This window comes from Globicephala melas, chromosome 3 (assembly GCF_963455315.2).
Source record: "Globicephala melas chromosome 3, mGloMel1.2, whole genome shotgun sequence".
In the NCBI taxonomy this organism is placed as follows: Eukaryota; Metazoa; Chordata; class Mammalia; order Artiodactyla; family Delphinidae; genus Globicephala; species Globicephala melas.
In genome coordinates this window covers 77,956,663-77,971,602 of record NC_083316.1, presented here as the reverse complement: position 1 = coordinate 77,971,602, position 14,940 = coordinate 77,956,663, and the positions used below count along the sequence as shown (strand labels likewise).

At 38.2% G+C, this 14,940-nt stretch overlaps 1 protein-coding gene across 1 annotated transcript in view; it reads right to left on the bottom strand.

Annotated features, from left to right (window-relative positions):
• Positions 1 to 14,940, bottom strand: part of ERAP2 (endoplasmic reticulum aminopeptidase 2) — a 39,351-nt gene that overhangs the window by 11,665 nt on the left and 12,746 nt on the right. Inside the window, exons 6-13 of the mRNA XM_030848298.2 lie at positions 13,279 to 13,433; positions 10,092 to 10,205; positions 8,612 to 8,743; positions 8,251 to 8,382; positions 5,842 to 5,910; positions 4,683 to 4,858; positions 2,481 to 2,560; positions 1,303 to 1,486 (exon numbers count right to left, since the gene is read on the bottom strand). Coding sequence (XP_030704158.2) covers positions 1,303 to 1,486; positions 2,481 to 2,560; positions 4,683 to 4,858; positions 5,842 to 5,910; positions 8,251 to 8,382; positions 8,612 to 8,743; positions 10,092 to 10,205; positions 13,279 to 13,433 — 1,042 coding nt within the window. The remainder of the gene's footprint in view (positions 1 to 1,302; positions 1,487 to 2,480; positions 2,561 to 4,682; positions 4,859 to 5,841; positions 5,911 to 8,250; positions 8,383 to 8,611; positions 8,744 to 10,091; positions 10,206 to 13,278; positions 13,434 to 14,940) is intronic.

Here is a 14,940-nt window from a genome sequence, read left to right as displayed (position 1 = left end):
AGTAAAGAAATGATTGCTTTTCCACTGATGCATCAGTAACTATAGGGTTCCTTCTGCTAAATTTACACTACACATAAATTTATAGGCTAGAAACAGCAAAAAAGACTTTGCAACTACTTGAAAGATTGGCTTTCATTTGCTGAGTTGTCAATATTCTTCTTTCTGCCTGGTCTTAAATTTGTAATCTACCTTCTTTGCAATCTGCTCAGAGTTTCTCCTTTAAGCTGACAAACCTCCCTCAACTGATGATAATCCACTTCTCAGCTAGTCTATCATGCATCCACGCAGATGTAGGATAGCTATGCTACCATGATGCTCCTGAGACCTACGGGACTGAGGATTAATCTCTCAATCCTCTCACTTTTCTAACTAGGGAATTCTATTATACAGAGAAGCTGTGTCTGAGAGATGTCTTGCTAGTTACGTTTACTTAATTTGACCTAAATAAGGATCGGAAAGGAAATAATACGTCACACTGAATAAAGTGAGTACATTACAGTAATTCTCAGAATAGGAAAAGCTTACATAATGCAAAATACGCCACCTGATCCCCAATTATTTTTCCATTGGTGACCTTGTGATTTATTCTACATATTATTCTGTTGATGATAAATGGGAAAAAGGGAAGAAAACACTTTGTCTTTCCAGGAAAGTAAAAAGAGGAATAAACATAAGCAGCCAATTCCTCCTGCATTTTTCTACCAATTTCATATTGATTTCCCCAATGTGAGCAAAGTAATGAATGGATTGTACACTAGATTTAAAAATTATAAAGGTTATAACCATATTTATACTTTTTGTCCAACAGATTACACTGGTATTTGGTGAAACAGCAAGCTACCAGCATAAACAAATTTAAAATCTGAGGTCAAAAGCTTAAATGCCTGGAGGGTCCACCATAAGTGAGTGAAGCAGGCCCCTCATGTGTACCATTTAGGACTTTGGTACATAGGAGAATGTAGGCCTGGCCCAAAGGAAGATCTGCCCACTCTACCCTCCTCTGTGGTTGCCCTGTGGGAATGAGGCCCACAGTTGGCAAATTTTCTCATTATTTAAGAGATTCCAGAAGTCAGGATTTCTACATAAACTTCTCCATATTTTAAAATGTTGGATTAAATTTTTAAATGCTGGGTGGGTCAAAATACTTTATCAGTGGGTAGGCTGTGGCCTAATGGCCTGTATTTGACCTCCATTCATATCCATATCATGTGAGTGATTAACACTGAACGTTTGATTTGAAATCTAATGTATCTGGTGATAAAGCAGCCACTTCCTATGAAATCAGATGAATTTTTGCATTACCTTACTAGCTGAAAGGCATCATGAATCAGACTTATTCTGTCCTTAGGTCTGAGAAATGTGTGGTTCTGATTCAGCTGTGTAATGAGTTGGTCCCATCCATGCCCCTCATAGTGGACAATGTAGTAGCCATTTGAGTCCACATTGAATTTTACCCAACTGGTCTTCTCAGGTAAATCCAGAGTATCTAGGAGGAGAAAATTGGTACAGGTATTTCCTTATCGACGTGCACGCCAGGAACATCTCCAAAAGTGTTAGTCTCCATGCTATTACTAATAAATCAAGGAGAAGACAAAGTTTTGGAAGACTCACAATGATCCTATTTCCACAGTCTGCTGGATGGCTTATTTTGGGGATGATGACCTTATTAAATTAATAAATAAACTAATTCCTAGGAAAAGGACTGATGAATTTGTTCTCAAAAGCAGTCTATGCAGGTTTAAGAGGCATGCAAGGGCGCAGTGAGCCAGATGATGAACATGACTGGAATTTGGCTTGATTTACTGGTGGCCTCATCTCAAGGTTTAGTTACGACTCATTGAAATATGTATATGTAAATAGGTGACCCATTTGTCCAGTCCTTATTTTGGACAAAATAAGGACTGTAGGCTGAACACGACATTATGATGGGAACATTCTCAAATTTCAGTGATGTGTTTAAAGGGGAAATTAAAATTGTATTATTTTTAATATGACAGACATTATACTAGCTGGTAAAATAACATTACCATATTCTCTCCAAAGCTCTGTGAGGCTTAATCCCCATTCAAAGTAAGATGAGAAAACTGAAACTCAGAAGAAGTTAAAAAATTTTCTTAAGGGCACCCATCTAATATGTGACAGAATGAGGATTTGAATTCAGAGCCAATCAATTCCAGAGTGTATGCCTTTATCCACTGAACTAGTATGTATTAAAAAACATAAGATAGGATGCCATCATTTCTTAATATAAATATAAACCTATCTCTAAGTGCTAGAAGCACAAGAGAACTTTCCACTGAATAAAAAATTCAGACTTTCTAGCTAAAGGGTTCTTTTAGTAACACATATATGGATAAATGAGAACTTCCTCAAACATATATCATTCATTATCAGATTGACTTACAGTATCTTTCCTCCAAATATCTCAGAACATGTTTAATTTCAGAATTAAAACAGCTATTGGCTCGTTAGTTCATTACCTGTCTTTGATTTCAGAATGTGTCTGTGAATTGCATTAGAGGAACTTGTGGAATAGGTCACTGGGATATGCCAAAGGTACCTATGTTAGAAAGTAAAGACTGTTACAGACTAAATTAATGGCCATTTCAATTTTCACATCATCAGACTCGGATAGGCTGTAAAAGACACCTAATCACTCATCCTTCACACCAACATAAATTTTATAGGCTAAGACTAGCAGATCCTCGGGTGTGCAAAAGTTCTTCCATAATGATTATGAAGGAGCAGCAATGTATACCTAGTTGAACTCTGTCACAATTACCTGTGCCATTTGCTGTCCAAACATCATACCACAACAAGTTCTGCTGATTGTTTTCTTCTAAGTAAGAGAAAAATAAATAAATCTTCCTTTCATATTTCCAAAAATTATGACAGCCTGATATTAATTCAAATAACTGAACCAAAGCTGTAGGAAAAGCCCTCCAAGGTAACAATCTTACTCCAGTATGATTTTCCACTTATCCTTTTGTTCAGCAAAGCTACCCACATTCAACCCCCCAACTGCTAAGTGCCTGCAGCAGTGTGTCAGGATCTGCACGTCAGCCAAGTCCAGAGAGCAGAGAAGCAGAATGGATTGGAGGAAAAGGCCTCAGTTACTTTTCGATGGCCCTACTATGGTAAATAACTGAAATTGGCTATTTTTTTCTGAATAACTTTCTAGCAGCTTCTAGAACTCATTTCGTCTACCACAGCAATATTAGCTATAGTAATCCTGTAAAATCACATGCTTGAAAATACCAATAGGTATAAAACAGAAAGAATAAAATAAATAAATAAATAATTTTAAAATATATATAAAAAAAGAAAACAAAAACAGAAAGAATAGTAACTGAGGATGTGCCCAGTAGTCTTCAGAAAAATATAAAATAGTGAAAGAAACAGCAGACACAGAATCGATCTAATAAAGGGTCAGAAGGGATAATCTACCTGCTAATCCAGAGAGTACAGATAATTAACATAGCAACTGAAATATTTATACAAATTGGTAAAAATAGACACATAGATATCACCAAGACTTAATGGATTGAGATTCCTGGATGGATTTTGACTCTAGAAAGAGATTTTTCCAGATAAACATATCTGGGAGTAAAGAGAGGAAGAGTAGCATTTCATGAGTTTGGATAAGCATTGATCAGAGGATAATAATTTTATAATAGTAATCTAAATACTGCTTCAGGTAGAGGAAAAATACAGATCATTGCAGTAGATATTTGTTATTCTGGGCCAACCACACTATTGAACTCTCTCTGGTGACATTTTGATAAGTTACACAATTACGAGTCCTGCTTTCGCAATAGTAAATCAAACATTAAATTTTCCAGCCTGTGTTGCCAAGCTTCAAGTTGTTTAAGCTCTCTGAAGTTCAGACTTCAGAAGGACATACACAGAAATGGAAGATAAATGGCATAAGAGTTGCTGTTGGATCGAAATAGACATCTGATGAAACAAAAAGGGAAAACAGTATATCCTATGTGTTAAAGGCTGTGAATTTGCTTCTGATTCTCAGAAAAATTCTAGAACTGTTATTAGACAGCTAGATCCTTGGGAAAAAAATAATAATCAAAAGAGCCAGCACGGATTCACTTGGATTAATTTCATTTCAATTTAACCTCATTCATCTTATTGACAGGGCTAATAGATCAGAGGAAGGTGGGCAGTGTTGTATATCTTGATTTTAGTAAAGCCTTTAACAAGTTTTCTCAGGACAGATGACAGTGTGGGTAATTGGATTTGCTTTTATTATTACCAAGAACATCATGTTTTAAGGGATTACATTTATAGTCTCTTACTGAAAAACGAAAGAGAGTGGAAGGTCTTAGCATCTAATTTATCAAATAGGGAATGTCTTTTCTGATAAGGTGTACAGCTGTCATAACATTTCCTAGGTATGGGCCAGTCACACAATTTATTAGGTATATTATATTAGAAATATTACCGACAACCTTCTGCATCAGAACTGAGGTTCTAAAGGTGGCCCCAGGATTACTAAGAATGTGCCCCTCAACAACGTAGTCTGGGCTGATATCAAGGCTAGTTTAGGCCTTCGAGTCCTGTGTAGAAATAGCACCCCATAAAGTTGCCAGAGAAGCTGAAAGAAAGCTAATGCGATCACGAACAAACTGAGATGAGGTAAACTAGACTGACAGAAGGAAAGCAGTCACCTTTCCTGCAGGGCCCCCCATTCAGGATCCTCTTTGAACACCCCGTTCAGGAAGCGCTCCTGCTGCAGTCTGAGTGAACGCCCTTCTCGGTTAACCACCACGAGGGGGATTCCCTTCTGCAGAGTCCATGTAGCCATCATCTGCTTCACCTCCACATTTTCCCGCAGAAAGGTGAGCTGAAATGACAAGTGACTTTGGTAACTCAAGACAGAGGAGAGAAGCCAGAGAGAGATGAGAAACTTCAACCTCCTTGGACGCTGGAAACATGGGCGGGACAGGAAGCGGGACTCTGGCTACGATCTCCTAGGGGAGCGATGTGGAAACTAGAATGCTGCCCCTCCCCACCCTGCCCAGGGCTGCTCTGCAAATTACCTGAAGCAGGGACGTGTGTGGGAGCTTGAGGGTTAACACAGGGCAGGAAAGGTCAAAAGGAAGGGTTTGAGACTGAAGTCTCCCTTTCAAAACAGAAAAAAAAAAAAAACCCCACCATAAAACCAAAAAACAAAAAACTACTCTCCGTTTTATTAACGACAGAATCCAGAGAAGTGGCTTAAGAAGAAATGTCTCTCTTTAGGGAAGCTTTTAAAAAATTCCAATAGAACAATATTATATCAATAGAGGTCTATGGAATGGAGAACAAAACCTCTAGCTTTTTAGCTTCTAGTATGTATTGCTGATCACTGAGTGACGCCGAATCTCCCTTTGAAAACTATAATTGATGGGATTACCACAATGCTTTTTAAAAAGTTTGCCTTTTCTTTTTTCCATGATGACTTCCCAGAAGTAAACAAAAAGACAGGGCCTCAAGAAAGCCATTCACTCTATTTCCAAACTTAACAGATTTGGTTTGGCATTTTTCAGAGCCTAGAGGATGCCAGTGCAGCAGTAACCACTCAGAAGAATTTTGAGCTGAGATATTTTTAGCTAGCAGCGGGGTTGTGGGAAAGCTGAATTATAACAACAAAAATATAGTAGTAACAGCGTCACCCCCCTACATGGCCTGAGCATTCTTTCTTCAGGCAGCTTTGTTTCAAGGAAAACTGTGGAGTCTCTATTTCTCTCCAGTTATTTAAAGGGACAGTTGGGTGACTTTACACACTCGCTTTGGGCCAGGTGATGAGCCAAATCTCTTCTACTCTCCAAGTCTCTTTCTACTTACCGTGTTGCTTGCTGTCTTGGAATCGGAATAACAAAATCCACCAGATGTAGAATCACCTTCTAAACAATCCTATAACACAAGAGGAAAAAAGCACCGCCATTTTGGGCAATGATAGTTGGCTGAATATGTATATTAGACATGAAGGCAGACATTTATTAGCATAGATATATGAAAATTTAGTTCATCTAAACATGGTAATAAGCATAGCAATTCATTAAAGAATACATAGAATTTACTCGTTTTGTTTTATATGTATAATTGATGTTATGTGACACGATACTGAGTTAGGTATTCTCAGGAATTTATCATTTTCCTACCACAGTCTCTTTTTTTTTTTTTTTGGCTGTGTTGGGTCTTTTTTGCCATGCACAGGCTTTCTCTAGTTGCAGCGAGCGGGGGCTACCCTGGGCTTCAGTAGTTGTGGCTTGTGGGCTCTAGAGCGCAGGCTCAGTAGTTGTGGCGCACGGGCTTAGTTGCTCCGTGGCATGTGGGATCTTCCCAGACCAGGGCTGTAACCCGTGTCCCCTGCACTGGCAGGCGGATTCTTAACCACTGAGCCACCAGGTAAGTCCCCCACAGTTTCATTTGGCATCAGAAGGGGGTCACCTAGAATTTAGGACCTTTAGGGGAAGTTTGGATGGGAGACTTCCCTGATAACCAGGAAGAAGTTGTGATGTAATTGAAAGAATGAATACTGGACTTAGAGTCAGAAGACAGATTTTAAGTAATGACTCCATCATTCACTTGGTATATGGTCTTGAGCAAATCTCTCCCTTAGCATTAGTTTTCTCACCTGTAAAAATGGGGTAAGAATGCCTACCTTACCTTCTTGAGATGGTTAAAAGCATGAAGTGACAAAAATTAACATAAGGGTGCTCACAGTTAACCTAAAAGAATCCTGTAATTATTGCCCAAATATCTCCTTTAATCCCCTTTACACCCACTACCCACACCAAAGACAGATTCTTCCTTGCTGAAAAAAGCCTTGGTTGATGTCTACACACAGAGACACATACACAAGTACACATCATAGCAAAGGAGAGGGAGAAGGAGAGGGGAGAGAAAAGCAATGTAAGGCTTGTTGTTGACAACCTGAGGGAGAATTGTGGAGAAAGAACATCTGGATCAGCTGCAAGAGGTGATGAAAATGGATAAGGAGCATCTTTATAAGTATTACAAAGGATCGTGTAATTTGATCCCCTTTAGGGTTTTCAAGAAATGGGGGTAAAATGTTTGAGCTACTTTGAAAAAAATTTTTAATTATTGCATTTGTCTCTTTAACCACAAACTCACACATAAGTTAAACCTTGAGGGTCCAGACTTAATTAGGGCACAGAAAAATCAAATGAGATAATGCACATGAAGTTTCTTTTTAAACTGTGAAGTGCTATACAAATACTGAACAATATTATTACTGTCCCTGGGACATACGTGCTTATAAAGGAGAGAGGACCTCTTCTGAGTACAATGACTTAGGGTTCTTCTACCTGCAGGCACAAGCTCTGCCAGTTCATTACTTCTATAACAAAGTATTGTCCTTGCATTTGAAAATCTAAGAATATTTTAATAATTATTAGAATCATCTGAGTTGACTGCATGTTTTCTCTGTCTTACCTACTATACTACGTGAATCCCAATGACAAAGAGACCATATGTTCTTAATTAATCATTATCTGATTATAGGGTCAATAGAATGCTAAGGGCCTGACATGATTCTTTCTCTTAAGCAAATTTTGTTTATTATTATCATTGTTATTATTGAACCAATGGAAACCAATAAAAGAGAATGTCACTGGCTGGAACAGATTCATAAGTGCACTTCTAGGCATTCAGCAGAAAGGCAAATCAATGAGGGCTGGAGCTGTCTGTAAGGATGAGGTGAAATCTCAGCTAGATCTCAAAAGACGGACAGCACCTGAATTGTTGGAAAGAAGAGAGAGCACTTCGGGTAGCAAGAGCACTAGAAACACAGGCATGACAGGGATTGAACAGGATTTCTTCCTATGAGGGAGGAGGTGTGTCTCACTCAACAGAGAATACAGGCTGGGAAATACATTTGAGCAAGGAGAGTTCAACCTTAAATTTGGGAAGAGAAGATCAGGTGTTACATGAAGGAGTTACAAAGTCATGAAAGATTTGGAAAAAAAGACAAAAGTGTAGGGTCAACCATAAAAGGGAAACCAAAGAGAAGGAGGTCAAATATTGAACCCTTGGGGCTTAACTAGTGTGGCATCTTGGTTTAGTAAGGTGTCAGAGGAAAAAAAGAGGTGCTGCCTGCTTACCCTTGGCAGTGTGGCAAGTGAAATAAACATTTGTTGCCTGACAATGTAACTATTTATAAACCTCCATAATTAGCTTGTCACTTTTTAGGCTGAACAGCAGTCTACTATAACTTAACAGAGGACTTACATCTGACAAACTGCTCCACAAATCATCATTCTTAGCATTTCTATAGCTGAACTTCTTTAAGTAGTGAATAATTCCTTTCTTGAATTTCTCCTCACTCAGAAAATCCTTGAGCATATTCAAAATACAAGCTCCCTAAAATACAAACAAAAGCAAAGAAAAAGAAGTTAAAGGAAAAGGTAGTATATGTTTTTAAAGGAAACTTACATTTTACGGAACATGTGTAACGTCTGATAAATGAACAGCAAATAAAAACTGAAACAGGTAGCAATAACCTGGCACCAGCAACTTAAACTGTTGATGTACTGGCCTCATTCTATTTCTCCCAAAAGCAGAGCTTCCACTAGTCCACAGCATTTACTACCTTTTTATAGGAAACAGCATCAAACATTTCCTTTATGTGAGTAGAGGTTTCTGCTTGATTGGAGAGAGGATGGGATGAATTTAATGAATCTCTTTTAATTACTTCAAAACACATGTCCAGAAAATCGTCATCCTAAACAGGAGGGAAAATTTTTTTCAATTTCCATTTGACATTCTCAGCAATAGGAAACATAATAGGTTTTATAAGATATTCTCAGAAGTAGGTATTCAATATCTCTTACAAGATGTTTCTTTCCCCTTATATATTCCCCTTTCACCAATTCTCTATTTTGTAAAGGTATAAATTCGACATTCCCTCAGATACTGCCTGAATGTTTACCATGAGCCAATCCCTTCGATACAAAAATAAAACTAAGGTTCCCATTGAGTGAACACGTGCTGTGTGCCAGGATCTTACATCCATCATCTGCAATCCTTTCAACACCCTGCAAGGGAGATGCATTGCATACATTTTACAAGTGAGAATGTATGAAGCTTTGCGATTACCACAGATGCAGCACATAGCAAATAAGAAGACACTGACTTTGAATCCATGTCTGTCTGTAATTGTACTGGACCAAATGTCTACCTCAAAGAGCTAATTATCCATTACTAACTACCTTGATATGTGCTGTTCAGACCCTCTTGTGCCTATTAAAAAAGACATGTTTGAAGAAATCTTTTCACACATTTTGGGGAAATTAACTAACCCTTTGGAAATTCTGGAGGAGTGTGTCCCCAGTCATGCTCAATTCAGGTTACACGCCAAGAACTCTGTACGGGATCTATAGCCATGGGCATTGTCTTGTCCTATATCATTGTATTCGGACAGTGACACTTTCCTCTCACCCCACATACACAGCTGTATATTTGTGCTATTTTCACTCTCTATCCACAAACTTTAGGGTGAGGGATTTATGTTGACTGTTCTCTAAAACCTCCAGTGTCTCATCCAGTTCTATCATCTGTGTTATGTGCCTCCCACCCCATTCATATGCTGAAGCCCGAGCCCCCAGATTGTATTTGTAGATAGTGCCTTAAAAAAGAGGGGACTGACTTAAAATGAGGCCATTAGGGTGGGCCCTAATCCACTCTGACTGGTGTAAGAAGAGGAAATTTAAAAACTCAGACACCAGAGATGTGTGAGCACAGAGAAAAGACCATGTGAGGACACAGTGAGAAGACGGTCATCTGTAAGCCAAGGAGAGAGGCTTCAGAAGAAATCAAACCTGCCGACACCTTGATCTCAGAGTTCTAGCCTCCAGAACCGTGAGAAAATAAATTTCTGTTGTTTAAGCCACCCAGTCTGTGGAATTTTGTCATGGAAGCCCTAGAAAACTAATACAACCTGTTTATACAAAACAAAACACCATAGATTCAAAGACTCAATGCTATGTTCTCTTTGGCATTCTCTAAAAATTTTAGTAGTAAATTAATGATTCGTTAGGGCATACAGTATGACATACAAAATTGTGACTTACAAATTGTAGCTCTGGATATGTGATGTTAACAGAGATAAGTTCCATGTATGTTGCAAAACCCTCATTGAGCCAAATATCATTCCACCATTCCATTGTAACCAGGTTGCCAAACCACTAGGAGGAAAAAACTCCATGTTATTAGAAGGTAAACAAATATAAAAAATTATTAACTATAGCAAAAAATATAATGGGTGGTAACTTCTTTCTTTTAGTAGCTGAGTCCTCTTCTCTATCTTTGCTACCCTTTTCTCTCCGCACAGCCTCCTTCTACTGATTTCCCTGCCTTCGCCTCTCTCCACATTTTTGCTTCCTTCAATGCTCTCTTTCTTTGTTTTTGTTTTTTTTTTTTTGCAGTACACGGGCCTCTCACTGTTGTGGCCTCTCCCGTTGCGGAGCCCAGGCTCCAGACACGCAGGCTCAGCGGCCATGGCTCACAGGCCCAGCCGCTCCGCGGCATGTGGGATCTTCCCGGACCGGGGCACGAACCCACGTGCCCTGCATTGGCAGGCGGACTCTCAACCACTCCACCACCAGGGAAGCCCACTTCTCTTTCTTTGTGTTCATATTGTCTCCAACTTCCCAACTTCCATTATATCCTCACTATATTTCCTAGATATTAGATTTAATATTAAGGAAGAAAATGAAACATTTCGTAGGGTACATTTTGCACAATAAGTATAATCTCACCTTGTCATTGACTTATGGTGATGGTCTAAGGAGAAATATAAGCCAAAATATTTTGGGTGAAGTCTCCTTTTTATATTGAGTAGCAGGTACTTAAAAGAATAAAAATTCATTTAGGACTTTCAGATTGTTACACAATATTAGTGATGACCAAATTTACTTGTTGTCCTCTGCCCCAATTTACTTCTAGGGATTAACTTGGCCACTAAGGTGAATAAAAGTCTGAGATTTTAAATATATATAAATAAAATTAAAAGGATGCAAAAAGATAATCTAAATAGAAATTTACCCTTGACCTATATTTAATCTGTAACACGTTTTAAATATTATTATTTTTATGTATTATTATATTTTATCTATTTGGCCTTCGTCATATTAGTGTGTGTCCGGTTTATCTATTTTAGGATTGCAGTCTCCAGGACTGGAAGCTTAAACAATAAGATTCTAAGATTCAGAAGAGCCTTGTTACAGTTACAGAACACAAACCACTAGACCTGTAGCTTCTAGAAACAGTTCAAGCTCTATACCTTTTCTTACAGCCCTCCTATCGTATTGCAAGTGGGCTCCAATCTTCTGAGGGGGTTCTGTGAGAAGGGACAGCGGGTGTTTCCTCAGTTTGAGAAGTGATGAACACAAGAAGTACAAGCTGGTTATGGTCATTTCACCAGTCAGTAAAAGTAGTTTATTCATTCATTCAATAAATATCTATTGAGAATCTACTACGTTTCTGGCTCTATACCATATGTTAGAAATACAAAGATGTATGTAAGATAGCCACTGCCTCAATACAAATGGTGGAGGTCAACTGGTAGACGTACGCATGCAATAAAGCATTATTGGCACTATGATCTATGTCTGTACAAGGGACAGAGGAGATTCCAGAAGGAAAAAAATCAGTTTTGCTGGGAGAGTGTGTAGAATAACTGGGAAACGATTCATTTCCTTAGTCTTGCAAGTGGTCCTCAGGAATATTGGAAGTGGGGTGTGCTCTAAGCAGATCAGGTAGCAGGAGCAAAAGCACAGAGGAATGATACAACCTCGCCTGTTCAGGTAATGGCAGGTAGGCTGGGATGGCTAAAGCTAAAGGTGTCGTTCAGAGATGAGGCTGGAGAGGTGGAGGCGAGCCGGGTCCTCGGGGCCTTGTTTGCCACACTATGGATCCTTTACTCACCCAGGCATTGAGAGTCTTTGCCAGGGTTTTACACAGAGGAGTGACATGGGGAGACATGGAGATTAATGGGGAAACAAAATAGTCAAGGCCATCGGGGCCTGCTGCTTCAGCCCTGAACACTGCATCCCCGTAAAAGAGAACTTATTACAGGAAGGCCTTAAGGGAGGATGGAGCCTCAAAAGTAGAGCTCTCTGATTATTTCCCTATGAACATTGGGTAGAAAATGAGGAATACCCAGACTCAGTTAAGTGCTTTAGAGCTTCCAGAGACTAATGATCAAAACCCCTAAGATGGGCCAGAGGGGAGATGCTAAACCAGAGGAAGCTGTTCATATGTTCTCAAAATACAGTGCTGAGCATGGGTCCTATGCAACTGGGTTCTTAGTTTGCTGCTTTAAAAAAAACAAACAACCCCCCCTTATTATTATTATGGTCATGATAAAGGATAAAGTTAAACATTGAAAAATAAGAGATTTTACCAGTTTCTACAATGGAATGATATTTGCCTACATGGTAAAAGAGAGTTTCCAGTGCCTTTAATAATTCACCGCATAATGGGGAATTTTCAGAAATGAAATAGAGTGGAAAAAGTCTCTGATATCTGTAGAGCTAGTTTTACTGTTTCATATTTGTATGTAATACAGTGTTGATAGATGGGCCTTGAAAATCTTATTCTGTAAGAAATGGTAGCAGTGGTGGTCATTGTCACCATCATTAATAGCTAACACTTACTGAGTACCTACCACATGACAGACATAGACACTTATCTGTAATCCTCACAACAGTTTCAAGAAGCAGGAGCTATTATGAACTTAATTTTATAGACGAGGACACTGAAGTTTAGAGAGTTAGGTAATATGTCCAGGGTCAGCAGCCCATGAGTGCATAGACTTGAAAATACTTCATTATGGCTGAATAATCACATTCCAATTGAAAGGAGATTGATTTTGCCCTAGATTGGAAAGCCACAGTATTAGAGGGTATAAGGGGAAATATTTTTAATAGAAATCTCTATTTGTAGGGTTTCTAATTCTGTGCTTTATGTATCTGCATGGTCTTCACTTTTCTTTACTAAAAGACACTTGGAGGCTTTGCCTTGAAGGGTTTTAGAGGATATAGTGGTCACTTCTCTTGTGATAAAATTCCTGTATGAGACCCATTGTCTAGAGATTGAATATTCTTCTACTTGACATATTATGTTTGGCTTGATAATCCCTAAGGTCCCCTCTGGAAGTAAAATGACATGATTTTATGTTGTTTCAGGAATATTGGTGGTGTTCTGCATAATGCTCTGTTGAACCGATGCTAAGAGGATGTCATGAGTGCCAGGTACCTGGTGCGCTAGTTCATGAGCTATGACTCTGGTGACCCACAGTTTGTCAGAAGTAGAAGAGGTCTTGGGATCAAAGAGCAGTGACGTCTCTCTATATGTGACAAGGCCCCAATTTTCCATGGCTCCACTTTCAAAGTCAGGAATGGCAACTAGATCTAAGAAATAAGAACAACCACACTTGATCATTATGGCTTCCACACCAGAAGTGGGATGTGCTTCCTCCTCAAATATGTTATGAACCATTCAGTATATATAAGCAGATTTTCTGAAAACATCAAGAGTGTCTTAACATTGATATGGTGTCTTGTAGTTGCTGAAAATAATCAGTATCTATTATCAAGCAGAATAAAGTCTATCAGTAAAGTTTTGGTTGTAGGTGAAGTAACCTATTGACATTTAACCACTTTTTCCTAAAACTAAACTATGAAAATACCTTGAGTGCATTACTGCTGAGAAAAAAATTCATTTTAAAACTCTCTTATTTTATTTTATATTAGTACTACAGAAAAACTTTGAAAATATGAGGTATCAAATAATTTCTAATATGTCTGGAATTCAACAAAACATAATGAACTCATTTCTACAAAAAAGAAAAAAAGGGGATTTTAATTTCAGGGGAACACCTTTTAGGATCATCTCTATAGTCAATATTTCAATCAATATTTCTAGTGCATACAGCCTCTAAGTGTCCTTCTAAGGCAGTAGAGGGAAAAGGCTGTTGGCATCACTTCTTTCTGAGCTCAATTTCCTTTTCAACAGTGATATTTCCTCTACTTCTTGACAAAGTCTTAGGGAAAAAAAGTGAAATTTAATCATGTTTAAGCAACTCAGATATAACGTAATTTATATCATATCTGTGTGTGAGTGTGTATATATATATATATATATATATATATATATATATACCCTCTGCCAATGACTTCATGTAGATTAGAAAACTTCTGGCTAATATTTAATCTTGGACTTCTTTCTGTTTATTCTGCCAGGCCATATTGGAAAAATTACTGCTTTTTGGCTGAAAAGAAAGGTAATTTTTTAAAAGTTTGAAATAAATCAAGTCACTTGCCTTGCAATTACAATGTCTGGAATTAGTATTGGTTAATTCTAGTGGATAAAATCAAATATTTATAATGCAATCAAAAAGCAAACTAGCACTAGTAAAGATTAGTATTCATTAGCACTTCAAATGTGGGAATGACTCCTTTTCTAAATTACATTGATGATTTTATATTAGTTATATTATTTCCCAAAGCCATTAGAAATGCTTATATCTGCTCAATTTTTTCCTAAGCTGCATGTTTCCTTTCAGTTAGTTTTATTTTAAATACATTCACTTCATATGATCTTCAAGGTTGCATTTTTCAAGAGCAACTTAAGATTGCTGATAGCTGTTATTTGATCTTTCCTTGATTTTTGACAGAGAACAGCAGTGGACTGTGGGTAAACTGATTTAGTATATCCGTACTAAAAGGTGTATAGAACCTGCGCTATAATAATACAGTGAGACTCAGGAACTGTAGGGACAACCCCCTGGAGATGTCTTCTGATGGTCCCTGTTAACTGTCTAAAACTGTATGGAGGTTGGGCAGGAAAGGGAGGAAGGACATGATAAGGTGTGTGTGTGTTCTAAAGTCCCAAAGAAAAACAATGTTTTGTCATTGT